Raw genomic sequence first — 14,172 nt, forward strand, 5'->3', positions numbered from 1 at the left:
ACGTCAAACCGTTAAAACATCGCTAGTTTAGTGGTGTAAAAATTTTGATTCTCAAAAGATTTTTATTAATTGTGCATCGCAAAATAGTTTGGGTATTAAACGATAAACTAAAATAGTTTAGTTATTTTTATAGCGAATGAAAATTATGTCAGGTATTTTTTTGGAATTTTTTCTAAAGTTTTAAATCATTAAATTAATGACATCAATGATTTATGCAAAATCAATAAAACTGTTGATTTTATTAACCATGTGAGATATAATTTAATTTAGTGAAAAAAAAAACTAATTTACAAAATGACCAGGTGTTGTGCTTGATAAGCAAGACGATTCAAAAGTATATGATGTGTTCGAGATCTTGTTAAGTAGGTGATAGCTATTAAGTTTTAACTATAGTTAGACTATATACAATAGATTCAACACACAACGCCCTCCACATCATCTTCTCTTTCTTCCACATCAGTTTCTCTCTCTTCCAACTAATAATTCAACACCCACTCATTTTTTATACTCTACAATGGTTTGTTTAAAATAAAATTCAACACCCTACCCTACAATTTTTATTTTCCATTTTTTTTTTGTTTTACATCTTGTATTTTGTAATTACATATTAATAATTATTATTAGTTTAAATTAAATTACAATACTTAAGAGCTATATAAATGATTAAATAATTTATGTTTAATTTTATAATTTTAATAAAATATCAATTATTTAAGACATGAAATATAAAGAATTATTATTAAAAAGTAGAATTACGAAAATTTAAAATTTAATACAATACATTTAAACACAGCCAATCAAAGAAAAGTCGGCAGAACCACTTTCTCTTTGGCCAATGGAACTATGCCACATCAAACTGTCTCTCTCCCTCTCAACGGGTTTAATTTTTTCAGCTAGTTGTGTGCCAAGTCATTTTAAACGTTTGATTAAACACACCACTGCATCTGGTCAACTGTTGAATTAATTTTTTCAACACGCCATTGCACTTGGTCTTAGAGTGGAAAACAATCTCTTCTATATTAAAAGAAAAACATTGTAATAAATGCATTTACATTATAATAAATACGTCGCAATCTCACAATAATTTGATAATAAGTATGTTAACGCGCTCTCACTATATTCATAAATGTGTTCACACTATGTATTTTGCGTTTTTTAATATAAAACTCACATACATGGTTCCAATAAAACTCTGGATTTTTTTGATTCTAATAAAAATAGATAATGAATCAAAAGTCAAACTATATATATATTATTTTTATTGTTTACGGATAAAGTTGAACAAAATATTCATAAATTTTGATTTGATTCATTATCTGTTTTGATTTGAACCAAAAAATCTGGATATCCGTAACTCTACGAAACAAATCAAATACTAAAATACAATATCCAAAAAGAAGCAAATCACAAATACCAATATTTTTAGGACCTGATATCTAATTCGATTTGTTATATGCATATATATACATATATGTAAAGAATTATATATATATGTTATATATATTATACTTTATATATTTATATATTTGTAAACTATTTTATATACTTTTTACATACACATATATGTGCACCTTGATGTGAGCACCTTGTAACTAAATATTCACCACAACTGAAGTATCTAATATTTTTGAAAGTTGAAATATTTTTTCTTAATGCTTCTTTCACTACCGACCAAATTGTAGTGAAATGATTTGTTTTATAATTTTTTTTTTAATTAAACTATTATTTGTTTAGAAACTATAATATAAAACTATTGGTTCGACATGACGACTATCTAAAATTCACAACATAAAAATAAACAAATAATATTAATTTTCAGATCTTTTTGTTTGTTTTCAATATACATTAGTTTCTTGTTATGTATGCAATGTAATATTCAATTTTATTTTCATCTCTTTCTATTCGTTTATTTAATTTCGTATAAGAATTTTGATTTTAAAAAATTTAGGTATTAATTTGGCATCAAAACATAGATTGGGTATTAAACGGAGAACCAAAATAGTTTATGTATTTTATAAAAAATGAAAATTAGGTCAAAGATGAGAACTTTTTCTAATTAGAAACAGTATTTAAAAATTATGTTTAATGGGTTGACATTTTTAACTTAGCAGTGTAGTTTTTTTTTTTCAAAATTTAATGTATTAATTGGCTATCGAAAATATGTAGTATATTAAACGGAAAACTAAGTAGTTTAGATATTTTTATAGCAAATGGAAATTAGGTCAGATGTTTTTTGGGGATTTTTACTTTTAGATTTTTTAATACTCATAATTTTTTTTTCATTGGATATAGTTTAGTTTGGCTATTTAATACTCAAATAATCGAAGTGTACCAATATATATATATATATATGTGTGTGTATGTATCTATCCAAAAATACACATGAAGACCTAATTATATATATTCAAAACTCGACAATATATTCCAAACACCAAAAATATACTTTAAAACCGAAAAACTAAAAACTATTTAATACATATAACTAGATGTTTCATCCACATATATAGGAGGCGATTGGTTGATATAATAAGTGTTTAACTTTAATTTTATTTGCAATCATAAAATTACCAATCATGCTTTATATAGTTTTCAAAAGTCAAGTATAAATAAATAAAGTTGTAACAATCCTTTTCTAAAGTATTTTTAAGTAAGGTGTAGAAAAAAAATATTAATGTAGGAATTTCTTTCTGTTTTTATTCTTTTCTCATTTAATTTTTACAGTTACATCATATATAAATGTATCAATAAATTATACAGACTAAATTATCCATAATTATATTTTGGACGATCTCCTAATCTCTGAGATCTCCTAGTAAAGACCGAAACATATTTGATGCAAAACGGTTGAACAAATGTGTTTACATATGTTCAATTCAAGATGATGATTTAATGAGGGATTTGACCTTAGACTTGCACAGTGGGCAGAAGTACTATGAGGTTCTTGGCGTTGCTCTATCAAATGCACGCCTTGAAAGGGTTCACACTTATAATGAGTGCGGTTTAGCCATTGATCATGGCGAACGGTGGATTTCCTTCAACATATCCCACTTTGGGTCTAGATCAGTAATATCCCAATGTCCGTGAAATGGTGACATTGGGATCTTTGGTTGTCAAGCATGTTTCTTCTTGCCATCAACTGGATGACATATTCACTAAATCTCTTCCCACAACAGTTTTATGTTCACTTCGGTTCAAATAAGGTGTTGATGTGCACTTACACCAAATTCGAGCAGAGATATTAGACAATCAACACCAGTGGTTCAAACAGAGAAAATCAATTCAGAGAAATCGAGCAAACGAGCCTTTACAACAGAAGAGAAAGGAAAAGGCCAAGGTTGCTTACAACATAGAACCAGCCAAGTCACAAAAAAAAACACCAAGCACAATCAGTTAAGCAGTCAAAACAGCCAGCAATGGTCACAAGCGGATATGCTCTTTAAAGGCAGAGTACCTCAAAATGCAGTGACTACGGCTTGTACTAGAGAAGTGTATGCAATCGAACTGTCTTATCCATTTGCAGCCCTCGTTTGTGAAGATGACTCATGATCATTACACCTGTCCATCTAGCTAGGGCTTACACTCTTTTGAATAAATAAAGACGCAATGTAATCCAGTAAACATTAATAAAACACATTTACAAATGGCACTTGAGGGATAATCCTAATACGATGAACCCGCAGTTCGATTCCGTTGGCCACTAAAGAATTTATAAATGTCGGTATCGCTGCGATCCACAGATTAGTCGGTTGACTTCGATCGCGGACATAACATTCCATCTTGTCTGTTTCAAGGTCTCTCTTTCTTCCACGTCTCTTCATCCACTGGATATTAACGAACTGGTATATTTGATCCCCTTCGAAAGCTCCTTTTAAACTTTACAACCCATGACACTCAAAAGTATACGTACGAAGGCACGGCAAACGAATTATATGACTTGTGTTACTATCCAGTCTGTTAAGTTCTTTTGGGTCGACAAAGCGTAGTATTAATGGGCCGTACAGAATTTAAGCCCAGAATCTGATAGGCCCACGAAGAAGCATAAAGCTTTTATGAAGCTTGACACGATAATTCTTGGTTGGTGGAAAATCGATTCCCATGGCGTCGCTTGGCTCTGCAGGGTTGCTTTCTTCGATACACGACTCGCGTTCGCTTGTTTGCTCCTCGTCGCGTGCCCTTGGTTCCTCATCCGCCAGCTGGCGTTCTTCACCTGGCAATAGGAAGGGTAGAAAATCGAATAATCAGCTGCAAGTTGTGGCTATGGCACCCGAAGAAGAGAAGCTCACTCGTCGCAATCCTCTAGATTTCCCTATTGTAAGTTCCCATCAGTTAGAATTTGGATCTTTCCCACAATTTCACATTTCAGTTCGCCCTAACATTCGGTGACCGAGAATAAAGAGGAGTTAGGGTTTTAAAGTAGCTATTGGTCGAACTGTTGTGCCATGGTATGATTATTGCCATTTCCTCCATATTTGTGTTACACCTCCATGTTTCTATTACATCGACCTCTTACATTTGTCTGATAAATATAAGAAAACTATATTGGGGAGCTTAAACTATGTTTCTATTTTGAAATATAATTCAGTTTCATGTTTGTAGGTTTTCAGTTCTGGTTGCATAATACTGTGTTTCAATTTTATTATAAATGAGCTCACTGTTTGGTTATTTCTTTGTCTATCAAGTGTTAACAGTTATATCATTTGTTCTTTGTCGGTGTAAAAACTCCCCCTATTCTTGTTTCTAAAGTGATAGTTAATATTCATCATTTCGTTGAACTGCTCCAGTTGTATTAGAGTGTTATGTAGATTCTTATTTATGAGGAGTCAGTGTACATTCTTTCTCTGTAGTTTTGGTTATGAATACTTGAGAATCTACATGTACGCTAAGAGCATGTTCTTATTGGTTCGAGGATTTGTGCTTGACATTCTCATAATAGAAAAAGACACTTGACTTGAAATGCATGCTCCTTTGTTATCTTCTTTACATTTTTCCTCCATAACTGACGTTAATTTGATTGTGATCTACTGTTAGGAGTGGGAGAGGCCTAAACCTGGGAGAAGGCCTGATATTTTCCCCAAGTTTAGCCCGATGAAGACACCATTGCCACCGCCAATGCCTTATGATCCTCCAGCAGAAGACGAAGAAGAAGAGGAAGAGAAGAAAGAAGAGGAAGAAGAGAACCCTGACCAAGAAGAAGAGGAACAACCTGAGAAGCAGCAATAGATTTTTTATAGTTTGCGAGAAAATAAAAAGGGTTGGAACGTCGAGATCTAAAGAGACTTTCTGTTTCTGATTTCTAGCGACACATGTTTGAGACGCAGCGTCGGCGTCAGCCGCTAATATTTACAGCGTCGATGAAAACACGGATACGATCACTAGCGATAGTCGCCGGTGGCAACTTATTACCGACGCTGCGATTAAATTTCTCCATTTTATCTTGTTTGTTAATTATAACCGCTTGACGCTGCGTCCGCGTCAACCTAAAGAACATGGCTATCTTGTTTGTTAATTAAAGCCGCTCGACGCTGCGTCCGCGTCAACGTAAAGAACATGGCTAAAATAAGTCTAAAAGAAAAAGGCACTCTTGTTTGGCTTACAATAACATTTAGTTAGAGTTTTAACAAGTTTTGTTGTTGATCAATAACTGTAACAATAAACAGAATTAGTTTCTCATGAATAACGTATGCTATTCAAGAAACATTGTTCATGCACGCATTTTCCGGCCAAAACTGCAAAAACCATTTTCCCGCCAAAACTGGAAAAATGCAATTTTTTCGCCAAAACCGGAAAACGAAATTTTTCCGCCAAAACCGGAAAATGCAATTTTTACGCCAAAACCAGAAAAACGCATTTTCCCGCCAAAACCGGAAAACACAATTTTCCCACCAAAACCGGAAAATGGAATTTTCCCGCCAAAACCGAAAAATGCATTTTTCCGCCAAAATCGGAAAAACGCATTTTCCCGCCAAAATCGGAAAAACGCATTTTCCCACCCAAAACCGGAAAAAAGTATTTTCCCGTCGAAAACGTAAAAATGCTTTTCCCGCCAAAATCATGAAAAAACTTTTCCCGCTAAAATCGTGAAAAAAACTTTTCCCGTCAAAAACACTTTTCCCGCCAAAACCGCAAAACACACTTTTTCCGTCCAAACCGCAAAAACGTATTTTTCCGCCAAACCCATAAAAACGTATTTTTCCGCCAAACCCATAAAAACGTAAAAAACTATATTTTAATCATTTTATTAACAAGTCCACCTGGATGTAGATAGAATTTAAAAAATGAAAAGCAAACAAACATAGTTGCATTCAGATGATTCATCTAGATGCATGGACGAAATGAAGAAACGAACAATATCTCGATGAGACATCTGGATGCATCTTCCAGGTGTACAAACGAACAGGGCCTAAGTGCTTTCTCACACACATTTGTGTCTTTTACAGTGTTTTGGAGTTTGGTTTCTTCAAATAATGGGGGTAGCGGATTGCCAGTATTGGCCACCCACATGTAGAGATGTGGATATTCTCTCATGGAAATTGTGTGTGGATAGCAAATACAGACAATCCGTTCTCGCCGTGGTGGCCAAATGGAATCATTCACGTCTTTTCAGGATCTTAATAATCCTCTGAAGGTTGATTCATCTGGGACTCAGATTATTTACGTTCACCAAGTCCGGTTTAGAGGTTTTGTGTGGCTAAAGCCGTTGAGTTCCGAATCTGATCTCACTCTACTCTAATCTCTACGCCTACCGTTTGAACCAAACCAGAACCAAACTAAAAATTTTGGTTTTTGATTTATGTTTGGTTATTGGTTTAAACCGATCAACAAATTTTCAAATTAACTTGGTTATGGTTATCTGTTCAGAAATTGATTGGTTCAGTTTTTTTTTAACCAATACGATTCATACCAATATTTTGAAATGAAAAATAACCAAAATTGCCCAAAATCAAGTAAATTTATACCACTAGTGGTCACGTTTCTTATTCATCTCTGGCTTAGCTTGTCGTTGCCCTCACTTACTTGTATTCCTTCGTCAATGGCCACCACTCTCTCCTTCCACTCTCCATCCAAACCATCTTCCCATTTCCAGCTCAAACCATCGCCGCCGTTATTCGCGAAAGTCTCCTTCTTTCGATGCAGAGCCTCCGTACAAACCCTCGTCGCCGTCGAGCCGGAGCCCGTTTTCACCTCCGTCAAGACTTTCGCGCCGGCGACCGTCGCTAACCTAGGCCCGGGCTTCGATTTCCTAGGCTGCGCCGTCGACGGCCTCGGCGACCACGTGACTCTCCGCGTGGATCCCTCCGTTCGCGCCGGCGAGATCTTGATCTCGGAGATCACCGGAACCGCGACGAAACTCAGCACGAATCCTCTCCGGAACTGCGCCGGAATCGCGGCGATCGCGACGATGAAGATGCTAGGGATCCGATCTGTCGGGCTGTCGTTGGATTTGCACAAGGGGCTTCCTTTAGGAAGCGGTTTAGGTTCTAGCGCAGCTAGCGCCGCCGCAGCCGCCGTGGCGGTTAACGAGATCTTCGGCCGGAAGCTAGGGAGGGAGGAATTGGTCTTAGCCGGTTTGGAATCGGAAGCGAAAGTCTCCGGTTATCACGCCGACAACATCGCGCCGGCGATCATGGGAGGGTTCGTTTTGATTAGAAGCTACGAACCTCTTGATCTGAAGCCGTTGAGGTTCCCTGCGGATAAAGATCTCTTCTTTGTCCTAGTGAGCCCTGAGTTCGAAGCTCCGACCAAGAAGATGAGAGCTGCGTTGCCTACAGAGATTCCGATGGCTCACCATGTCTGGAACAGTAGCCAAGCGGCTGCTTTGGTCGCGGCGGTGCTGGAGGGAGACGCGGTGATGTTAGGGAAGGCTTTGTCGGCGGATAGAGTTGTGGAGCCGACGAGGGCTCCGTTGATACCGGGGATGGAAGCTGTGAAAAAGGCCGCTTTGGAAGCTGGAGCGTTTGGATGCACGATTAGTGGAGCTGGACCGACGGCGGTTGCGGTGATTGACGTGGAGGAGAAAGGAGAAGAGATTGGAGAGAAGATGGTGGAAGCTTTTACAAAAGTGGGGAACTTGAAGTCTGTTGCTTCTGTGAAGAAGCTTGATAAGATTGGTGCTAGGCTTGTCAGTAGCATCTCCAGGTGATGTTTGAGATATTCATATGGTAATAAAGATTCTAAATTTAAACTTGTACCCCCTCAAGAGAGAGAGAGAGAGAGAGAAAGTATAGAGATGATTGTTCTTTGAGTACAAGGACAGTGTTCAGTCTCTTGTGGCATCATGCCTTTTTGGTTCTCACTTTCTTCTGAGACTTTGATTTTAGAGAGGGCATTGTAAAAATGTGGGCGTCATGGGATGTTTTGAGGGATTGGATGTTCAATGATTTACAGGTTTGTGATTTCAAATAAAACTTTTGCAGTTTTTGTATTTGGAATAAATTGGCTTACGAGTTAAGTTTTGGTTCTCGTTTCAGTTTCTGTTCAATTTATTTATAAAAAAGTTTTGAACTTGAATCTATGAGTATTCTTTAAAATATGCAAAAGCAGACCGTTGGCAGCAGCACTTCTGGTCTGCTCTAAGTCACGGATCACAGCCTTGGAATGCGATCAATAAGTGACATTGTCACTATCAGGCATGATCAATACAAGACTAAAGAGCTAGACGACCTGAAATCACAGATCACAGCTTCGGACAGGGCCGGCTCAAAATTTTTTACAGGCTCTGGGGCAAAATAAGAAAAGTGCCCCTTAACAAATGAAATTGAAAATTTGATATTATAGGTACAAGGTAAAATAAAATCCTTTTCGTTTGAAAAGGTAAGCACAACCATAAAATAAAACAAGTCTTACTCTTTTTATAACTTGTTTTTTTCCTGAGAATGAGATTATTTGCCTCTACAAAAACCTTCGAAATATTACGTTCAGTCGGCCCTGTTTCAAGGTCAAGTTAATTTTTAAAAATTAAGTAAAAGGAAAAATACACGTGGATTTAAGAATCAAAAAATGAATTGATGAAGCTTAAACTGAAATGAATACCTGGAATAAGAAAACAATCCTCGGAGATTTTAGAAACGAAAAAATATTTTGCTCTACCCAAAAAAAATCAGTGATCTTTAAACAAAAAAAAACAGGATAGTAAACAAAATATTATAGATCACTTACAGAAACTAATCAACTATGCAAGAATCCTTGAAGAATCAACAATTTTCAAATCTTTTAAAATTGTATAGTCACCGGAAATACGAACAGTTTTTTTTAGAAAAGAAAAAGACTCTTGATGAAATATACTCATGCTTAAAAAAACTCACATTATGGTAACTACTTCTAATGTTGATTATAATATTTTAATATTAATTATAATTTGGTAAAAATTTAAACAGATTAACATAAATAAGATTTTGTTTCCATAAAATTAGATCTTTAATTTTTGTATTTATTAATTTCGTTTTACTAAAGAGTTATATGTCTAGTTTACAAAAAAAAAAGTTGTACTACAACATTTAAAATAAAAAAATTACGGGCCTCTTCCAGCAAATGGGCCATGGACGGTTGCACTGCTGGTCCCTGGTCTTCAGCCGGCATGGCTTTGGAATGCGATCAACAAGTGACATTGTATCCTGTGTAGTGAACAGCAAAATATGCACCAATAAGCCTGGGCGTTCGGGTACCCGTTGGCATTCGGATCGGGTTTTTCGGATTTCGGTTCTCTTTTATAACACCTCGTAGGTCCCATTCTAGTAAATTCGCAAGTATGGGTCGGGTTCGGATATAACACATCGTGTTCGGATCGGTTTTGTATCACATCATAGAACTCATAAACTAATCATATATCATTCGGATTCGGGTTATATCGGATCGGTTCGGATATACCCGAAATAAAATCAAAAATTTAAAAGCAAAACATAAGAAATATATACTTATTTATATATAATTAAGTATTTAAGGTAGTTATTTAAATTTAAAATACTTATTCATATCAAAATAAATATGAAATTGAATATTTGAAATATATATTCATGTTTTATATAATTATATTGTATATTATTTTGGATATTACAAGATCCATTCGGATATAACTTCGGGTTCAGATATGTTTTGTACCACATTACAAAATCCATTCGGATATTTTTTACATTTCGGACCGAGTACGGATTGGGTTTTTCAGTTCGGGTTCGGTTTAGATTTAGGGTTATGGATTTTATGCCGAGGCCTAGACACCAATGTGTGTTCTTTTCGATATCTTTGTATTAAAATCTGCCCCATTTCATGTTCAATCTTATTGTTCCTTCTACGTAGTTGATTAGTTGAGCAATTTTATAAAGAAAATATCTAGATTTTGGGATTAGGTTTACACTTTTACTTCATAAACAGTATCTAAAAAATATTTAAAATCCAATTGTGTGATTCCACTAATCACACTATAGAAAGCTGATATTATATTGGTATCTCATTATTTTGATCTATGATTATTTTCGTAAACAGTGCGGATCTAAAAGGCCCATGGAAAGCCCAACTGGAGAGAGGAGTCGTTATTAAATTCCGGCAACAGTAAGCAACGAATCATCTGTGCGCCGGCATGGAAACCTAAATAGAAATCAACTTCTTAACACAAAAAAAAAAAAAAAAAAGATTCGATTTTTCCGCCTAAACCCGTTGCCGAAAGCATGGAACTTTCTTTTCTAGGATTAAAACAGAGCGTTCTGTTTCCTTCTGGGCCTTGTCTTTAGCGTCCGTGAGACGTGGACAAAGGATCGCCATCAGACACGAGAACCCTCCACGTAAGCTCTTTCCCCTTCCTCGTGACGTGTTTCTTCATTTCTGGGTTTTGGGGTTTCCCCTAGAAAACGCCAATGAGCAACTTTTTTTTCTGAGGGCTCACGATTCGAAACGGTCATTATAGAAGATGACAAGTGTCAAGAGGAAACTAGACGATGAACTGGCGTCTCCTTGGTTCTACACCGTTTGTACCATGGGAGGAATGCTCAGTGCTGGAACAACACATCTCGCTATTACCCCTCTTGATGTCCTCAAAGTCAACATGCAGGTTCTTGATTTGTTTCTCTGCTTCTTGATTTCTTGATATGGGTCTTGACCTAATTTGATTTTTGATGCTAAAGATTCTTCAGTCTTGTGTGCTCAAATTGGATCTTCATGATTGAACAGTCTCGCTCTTTGTTTCTTGAAATTGGTAATTTGGTAATAAGTCAATTTAGTTTTGATGCTAAAAATCTCTAATCTTGTTTATTTCTCCTAATGACTTAACCTGTTTGCTCTTTGTGTTGTGTAATGATGTTTAAAACTGCTATTTTTGGCTAGCTTCATTGGTTCATCATGATTGAACAGTCAATGACAGATCACACACTCTCACTTTGCAGGTGAATCCTGTGAAGTACAACAGCATTCCCTCAGGTTTCTCCACACTCTTAAGAGAACATGGCCGTTCCTATCTCTGGAGAGGTTGGTCAGGGAAGCTCTTAGGCTATGGCGTTCAAGGCGGATGCAGATTCGGACTCTATGAATACTTCAAGAGGCTTTACAGCAATGTCTTGCCTAACCACAACAGAACTTCCATATATTTTCTCAGTAGCGCTTCTGCTCAGATATTCGCAGATATGGCCTTGTGTCCTTTTGAAGCCATAAAAGTTAGAGTTCAGACGCAGCCCATGTTTGCAAAAGGGTTGCTTGATGGGTTTCCAAGAGTATATAGAAACGAAGGTCTTGCTGGGTAAGCCCTTGTTCTCAGAATCATTTTGCTTGGCTCTCACTTTGTGTTTGTTTTTTGAGTCTTTATCTCTCCAAATGCAGCTTTCACAGGGGGCTTTTCCCGCTCTGGTGTCGCAATCTCCCATGTAATACATATTCTGCTTTACTCTCTTCGTGCATTGCTTCACTATTTCATTCTGAATATTACCACCTCTCTGTGTCAGTTTGAATTTATTCTATTTTAGACATTAGCTTGAAGATATGAGACAAATATTTGAGCTATGGATAGCCTTTTTGGTAAACTTGGTTGTGTTCTCTACCAAAACAGTATCTTATAATTTAGGCCTGCGGTTTCGGTTAGTTTTGTTTTTTCCGGTTTGGGTATTTTTCGGTTTCGGTTAATTAGGTTCGGCCACAATTCCACTGAAATTAACCGCAACTAATTCGGTTCGATTTTTCATTATTTTTGGTTTTATATATTTCCGAAAATAAAAACTTTTTGGGGTTTTGGTTAGATTTCAGCATAATTATATTAAAAGTCTGGATAGTTGTGGTTAAATTTGGTTATTTTGGTTATTTTTGGTTAGTTCGGTTCAGTTTTTTTTGTTGATTTCTGTTATTTTCCGTTTTTGGTTTTTCATTTTTTCTTTTTTTTTGAAATCGCAAACCAAACCGAAAACCGAGTTATTTTGAAAATCATACCGAACTCAAAACCGTAACCCAACCAAAATTCGGTTCGGACAAAATCTGCAGGCCTATGGTGATATTCTTATTGATTATGTCTCCTATGTGGTTTCAGTTTCTATGGTGATGTTCTCAACGTTTGAACAGTCAGTGGAGTTTATATATAAGAACATTATCCAGAAAAGGAAGCAAGATTGCTCTAAGTCGCAACAACTCGGTGTCACATGTCTAGCTGGGTACACTGCTGGAGCCGTAGGTACAATCATCTCTAACCCCGCTGATGTGGTTGTTTCGTCTCTCTACAACAACAAAGCCAAGAATGTGTTGCAGGTAGACTCTTAACCATCATTTGATAAATCAATCTTGAAAATCCATTCCACCGAGAAAGTATTCTTGATTGACATTTTGCTTACTGCTTGATGAGCTTCAGGCTGTGAGGAACATTGGGTTAGTTGGCCTTTTCACCAGGAGTCTTCCTGTTCGAATCACCATAGTGGGGCCTGTCATAACCTTACAATGGTTTTTTTATGACGCCATCAAAGTCTTGAGTGGATTGTAAGTAGTCTTCTCTCCAAATTTCCATATTCGAAGCTCTGATTGTCATCTAACCAGTGATTATACGATTGTTGAAAACGTAGCCCTACAAGTGGAGGGGTTGAGAAACCGGTGGATGCAACTAAATTAGCAGTGTGAGGCTTAGAAGAGTAGATTTTCATGTCAACTTCAGAACCAGAAACTCAAAACATATTATTATGTAATATTGTTATGCAAGTAGATATCATCTTGTGAGTGTGTCGTGTAGCGGTTCAAATGACCGTTTTGATCTGTTTTTTCTTTCACTGCAAATGCATTTGTTCAACCTCTGGATTTGGATTGTAAGTAAAGTGCCAATAATGATATTTTTGAACTTATATTGGTTATGTTACGGACCATCTCGGCTATCAAAAGAAAGATTTGAGAGAATACTAAACTCCTCTTCATTCATTAATATTATAGTGCTAAATAGATGTTTGTGTTAGAAATGATTAAATGAATAAAATTTTGGTTGGATTTATGAGTTATCTTCTACGATCTAGATCCGTAATAACAAAGTTAATACTGTGCATATATTTATATTTGTGATAACATGAATCTATCACAATTAGCCATTAGGTGATGGTATTATTTCTATATTTTGTATAATAAGTATGTATAATTTTGTTATGAACCAAATTGTGGATGCCTCGTAATCAAGAGATTATGATTTGTAATCTTTCTATTTATCTATGACGGTGTAATCTCCTACATAAGAAACCTCTATGCTATGAATAAATAGAGACTTTCTCATTACTTTTATAAGACGTTATCATCACGAAACTCTAAATCCCTAAGCTAATACCCAAATCGAAAAACCCTAAAACCCTAACCCTAGCCGGCGATCCGACAAACCCTAAACCCCGATCGCGTCTCTTGTTCCCGCATCTGTTCCAGCTCGCGTCCCCGATCAGCTTCAGCCCAAAGCGTTCTTGATCCTAGCTCAGACGTTCGCGACCCGATAGCAGCTCCAGCACGCGACCTCTTCCTCGTTCGCGACAGCATCAGACAGCTGGCGTCCGACGATTAAGGCGTTCCCTCAAGCAACAAAGGACGTCTGCGACCCGATAGAAGCGACTCGATCCATTCCAGCTCGCGTCCCGTTCGTGTCCAGCTTGCTGCTCAACTCCTTTGGTGGTCCGATTCAACAATCATCTAAGGTTAAAAGGTAATTCAAAACCTAAGAACCCATAATCGAACATGGATTGATTGATAAAG

At 36.5% G+C, this 14,172-nt stretch overlaps 3 protein-coding genes across 5 annotated transcripts; all 3 read left to right on the forward strand.

The window, feature by feature from the left end:
* Positions 1 to 4,083: 4,083 nt before the first annotated feature.
* On the forward strand, positions 4,084 to 5,635 carry LOC106331920 (troponin T-like). Its single transcript, XM_013770355.1, has 2 exons — positions 4,084 to 4,311; positions 5,029 to 5,635. The coding sequence occupies exons 1-2, from the start codon at positions 4,096 to 4,098 to the stop codon at positions 5,218 to 5,220; spliced, it is 408 nt and encodes a 135-aa protein (XP_013625809.1). The 5' UTR covers positions 4,084 to 4,095; the 3' UTR covers positions 5,221 to 5,635.
* A 1,288-nt stretch (positions 5,636 to 6,923) lies between these two features.
* Positions 6,924 to 8,449, forward strand: LOC106328254 (homoserine kinase-like). Its single transcript, XM_013766660.1, has one exon. It carries the CDS (start codon positions 7,031 to 7,033, stop codon positions 8,138 to 8,140), a length of 1,110 nt encoding a protein of 369 aa, XP_013622114.1. The 5' UTR covers positions 6,924 to 7,030; the 3' UTR covers positions 8,141 to 8,449.
* Positions 8,450 to 10,569: 2,120 nt separating this feature from the next.
* Positions 10,570 to 13,295, forward strand: LOC106331638 (mitochondrial phosphate carrier protein 1, mitochondrial). Of its 3 annotated transcripts, none has more exons than XM_013770029.1 (7): positions 10,570 to 10,772; positions 10,895 to 11,038; positions 11,370 to 11,719; positions 11,800 to 11,843; positions 12,497 to 12,711; positions 12,812 to 12,936; positions 13,020 to 13,295. In XM_013770029.1, exons 2-7 carry the CDS (start codon positions 10,898 to 10,900, stop codon positions 13,072 to 13,074), a joined length of 930 nt encoding a protein of 309 aa, XP_013625483.1. In that variant the 5' UTR covers positions 10,570 to 10,772; positions 10,895 to 10,897; the 3' UTR covers positions 13,075 to 13,295. The 3 variants fall into 3 exon arrangements, with proteins under 3 accessions (XP_013625483.1, XP_013625484.1, XP_013625482.1); XM_013770030.1 differs by having other exon boundaries at positions 10,898 to 11,038; XM_013770028.1 differs by lacking the exon at positions 10,570 to 10,772 and having other exon boundaries at positions 10,787 to 11,038.
* Positions 13,296 to 14,172: the final 877 nt, after the last annotated feature.

This window comes from Brassica oleracea, chromosome C3 (genome assembly GCF_000695525.1).
Source record: "Brassica oleracea var. oleracea cultivar TO1000 chromosome C3, BOL, whole genome shotgun sequence".
NCBI classification, from domain to species: Eukaryota; Viridiplantae; Streptophyta; class Magnoliopsida; order Brassicales; family Brassicaceae; genus Brassica; species Brassica oleracea.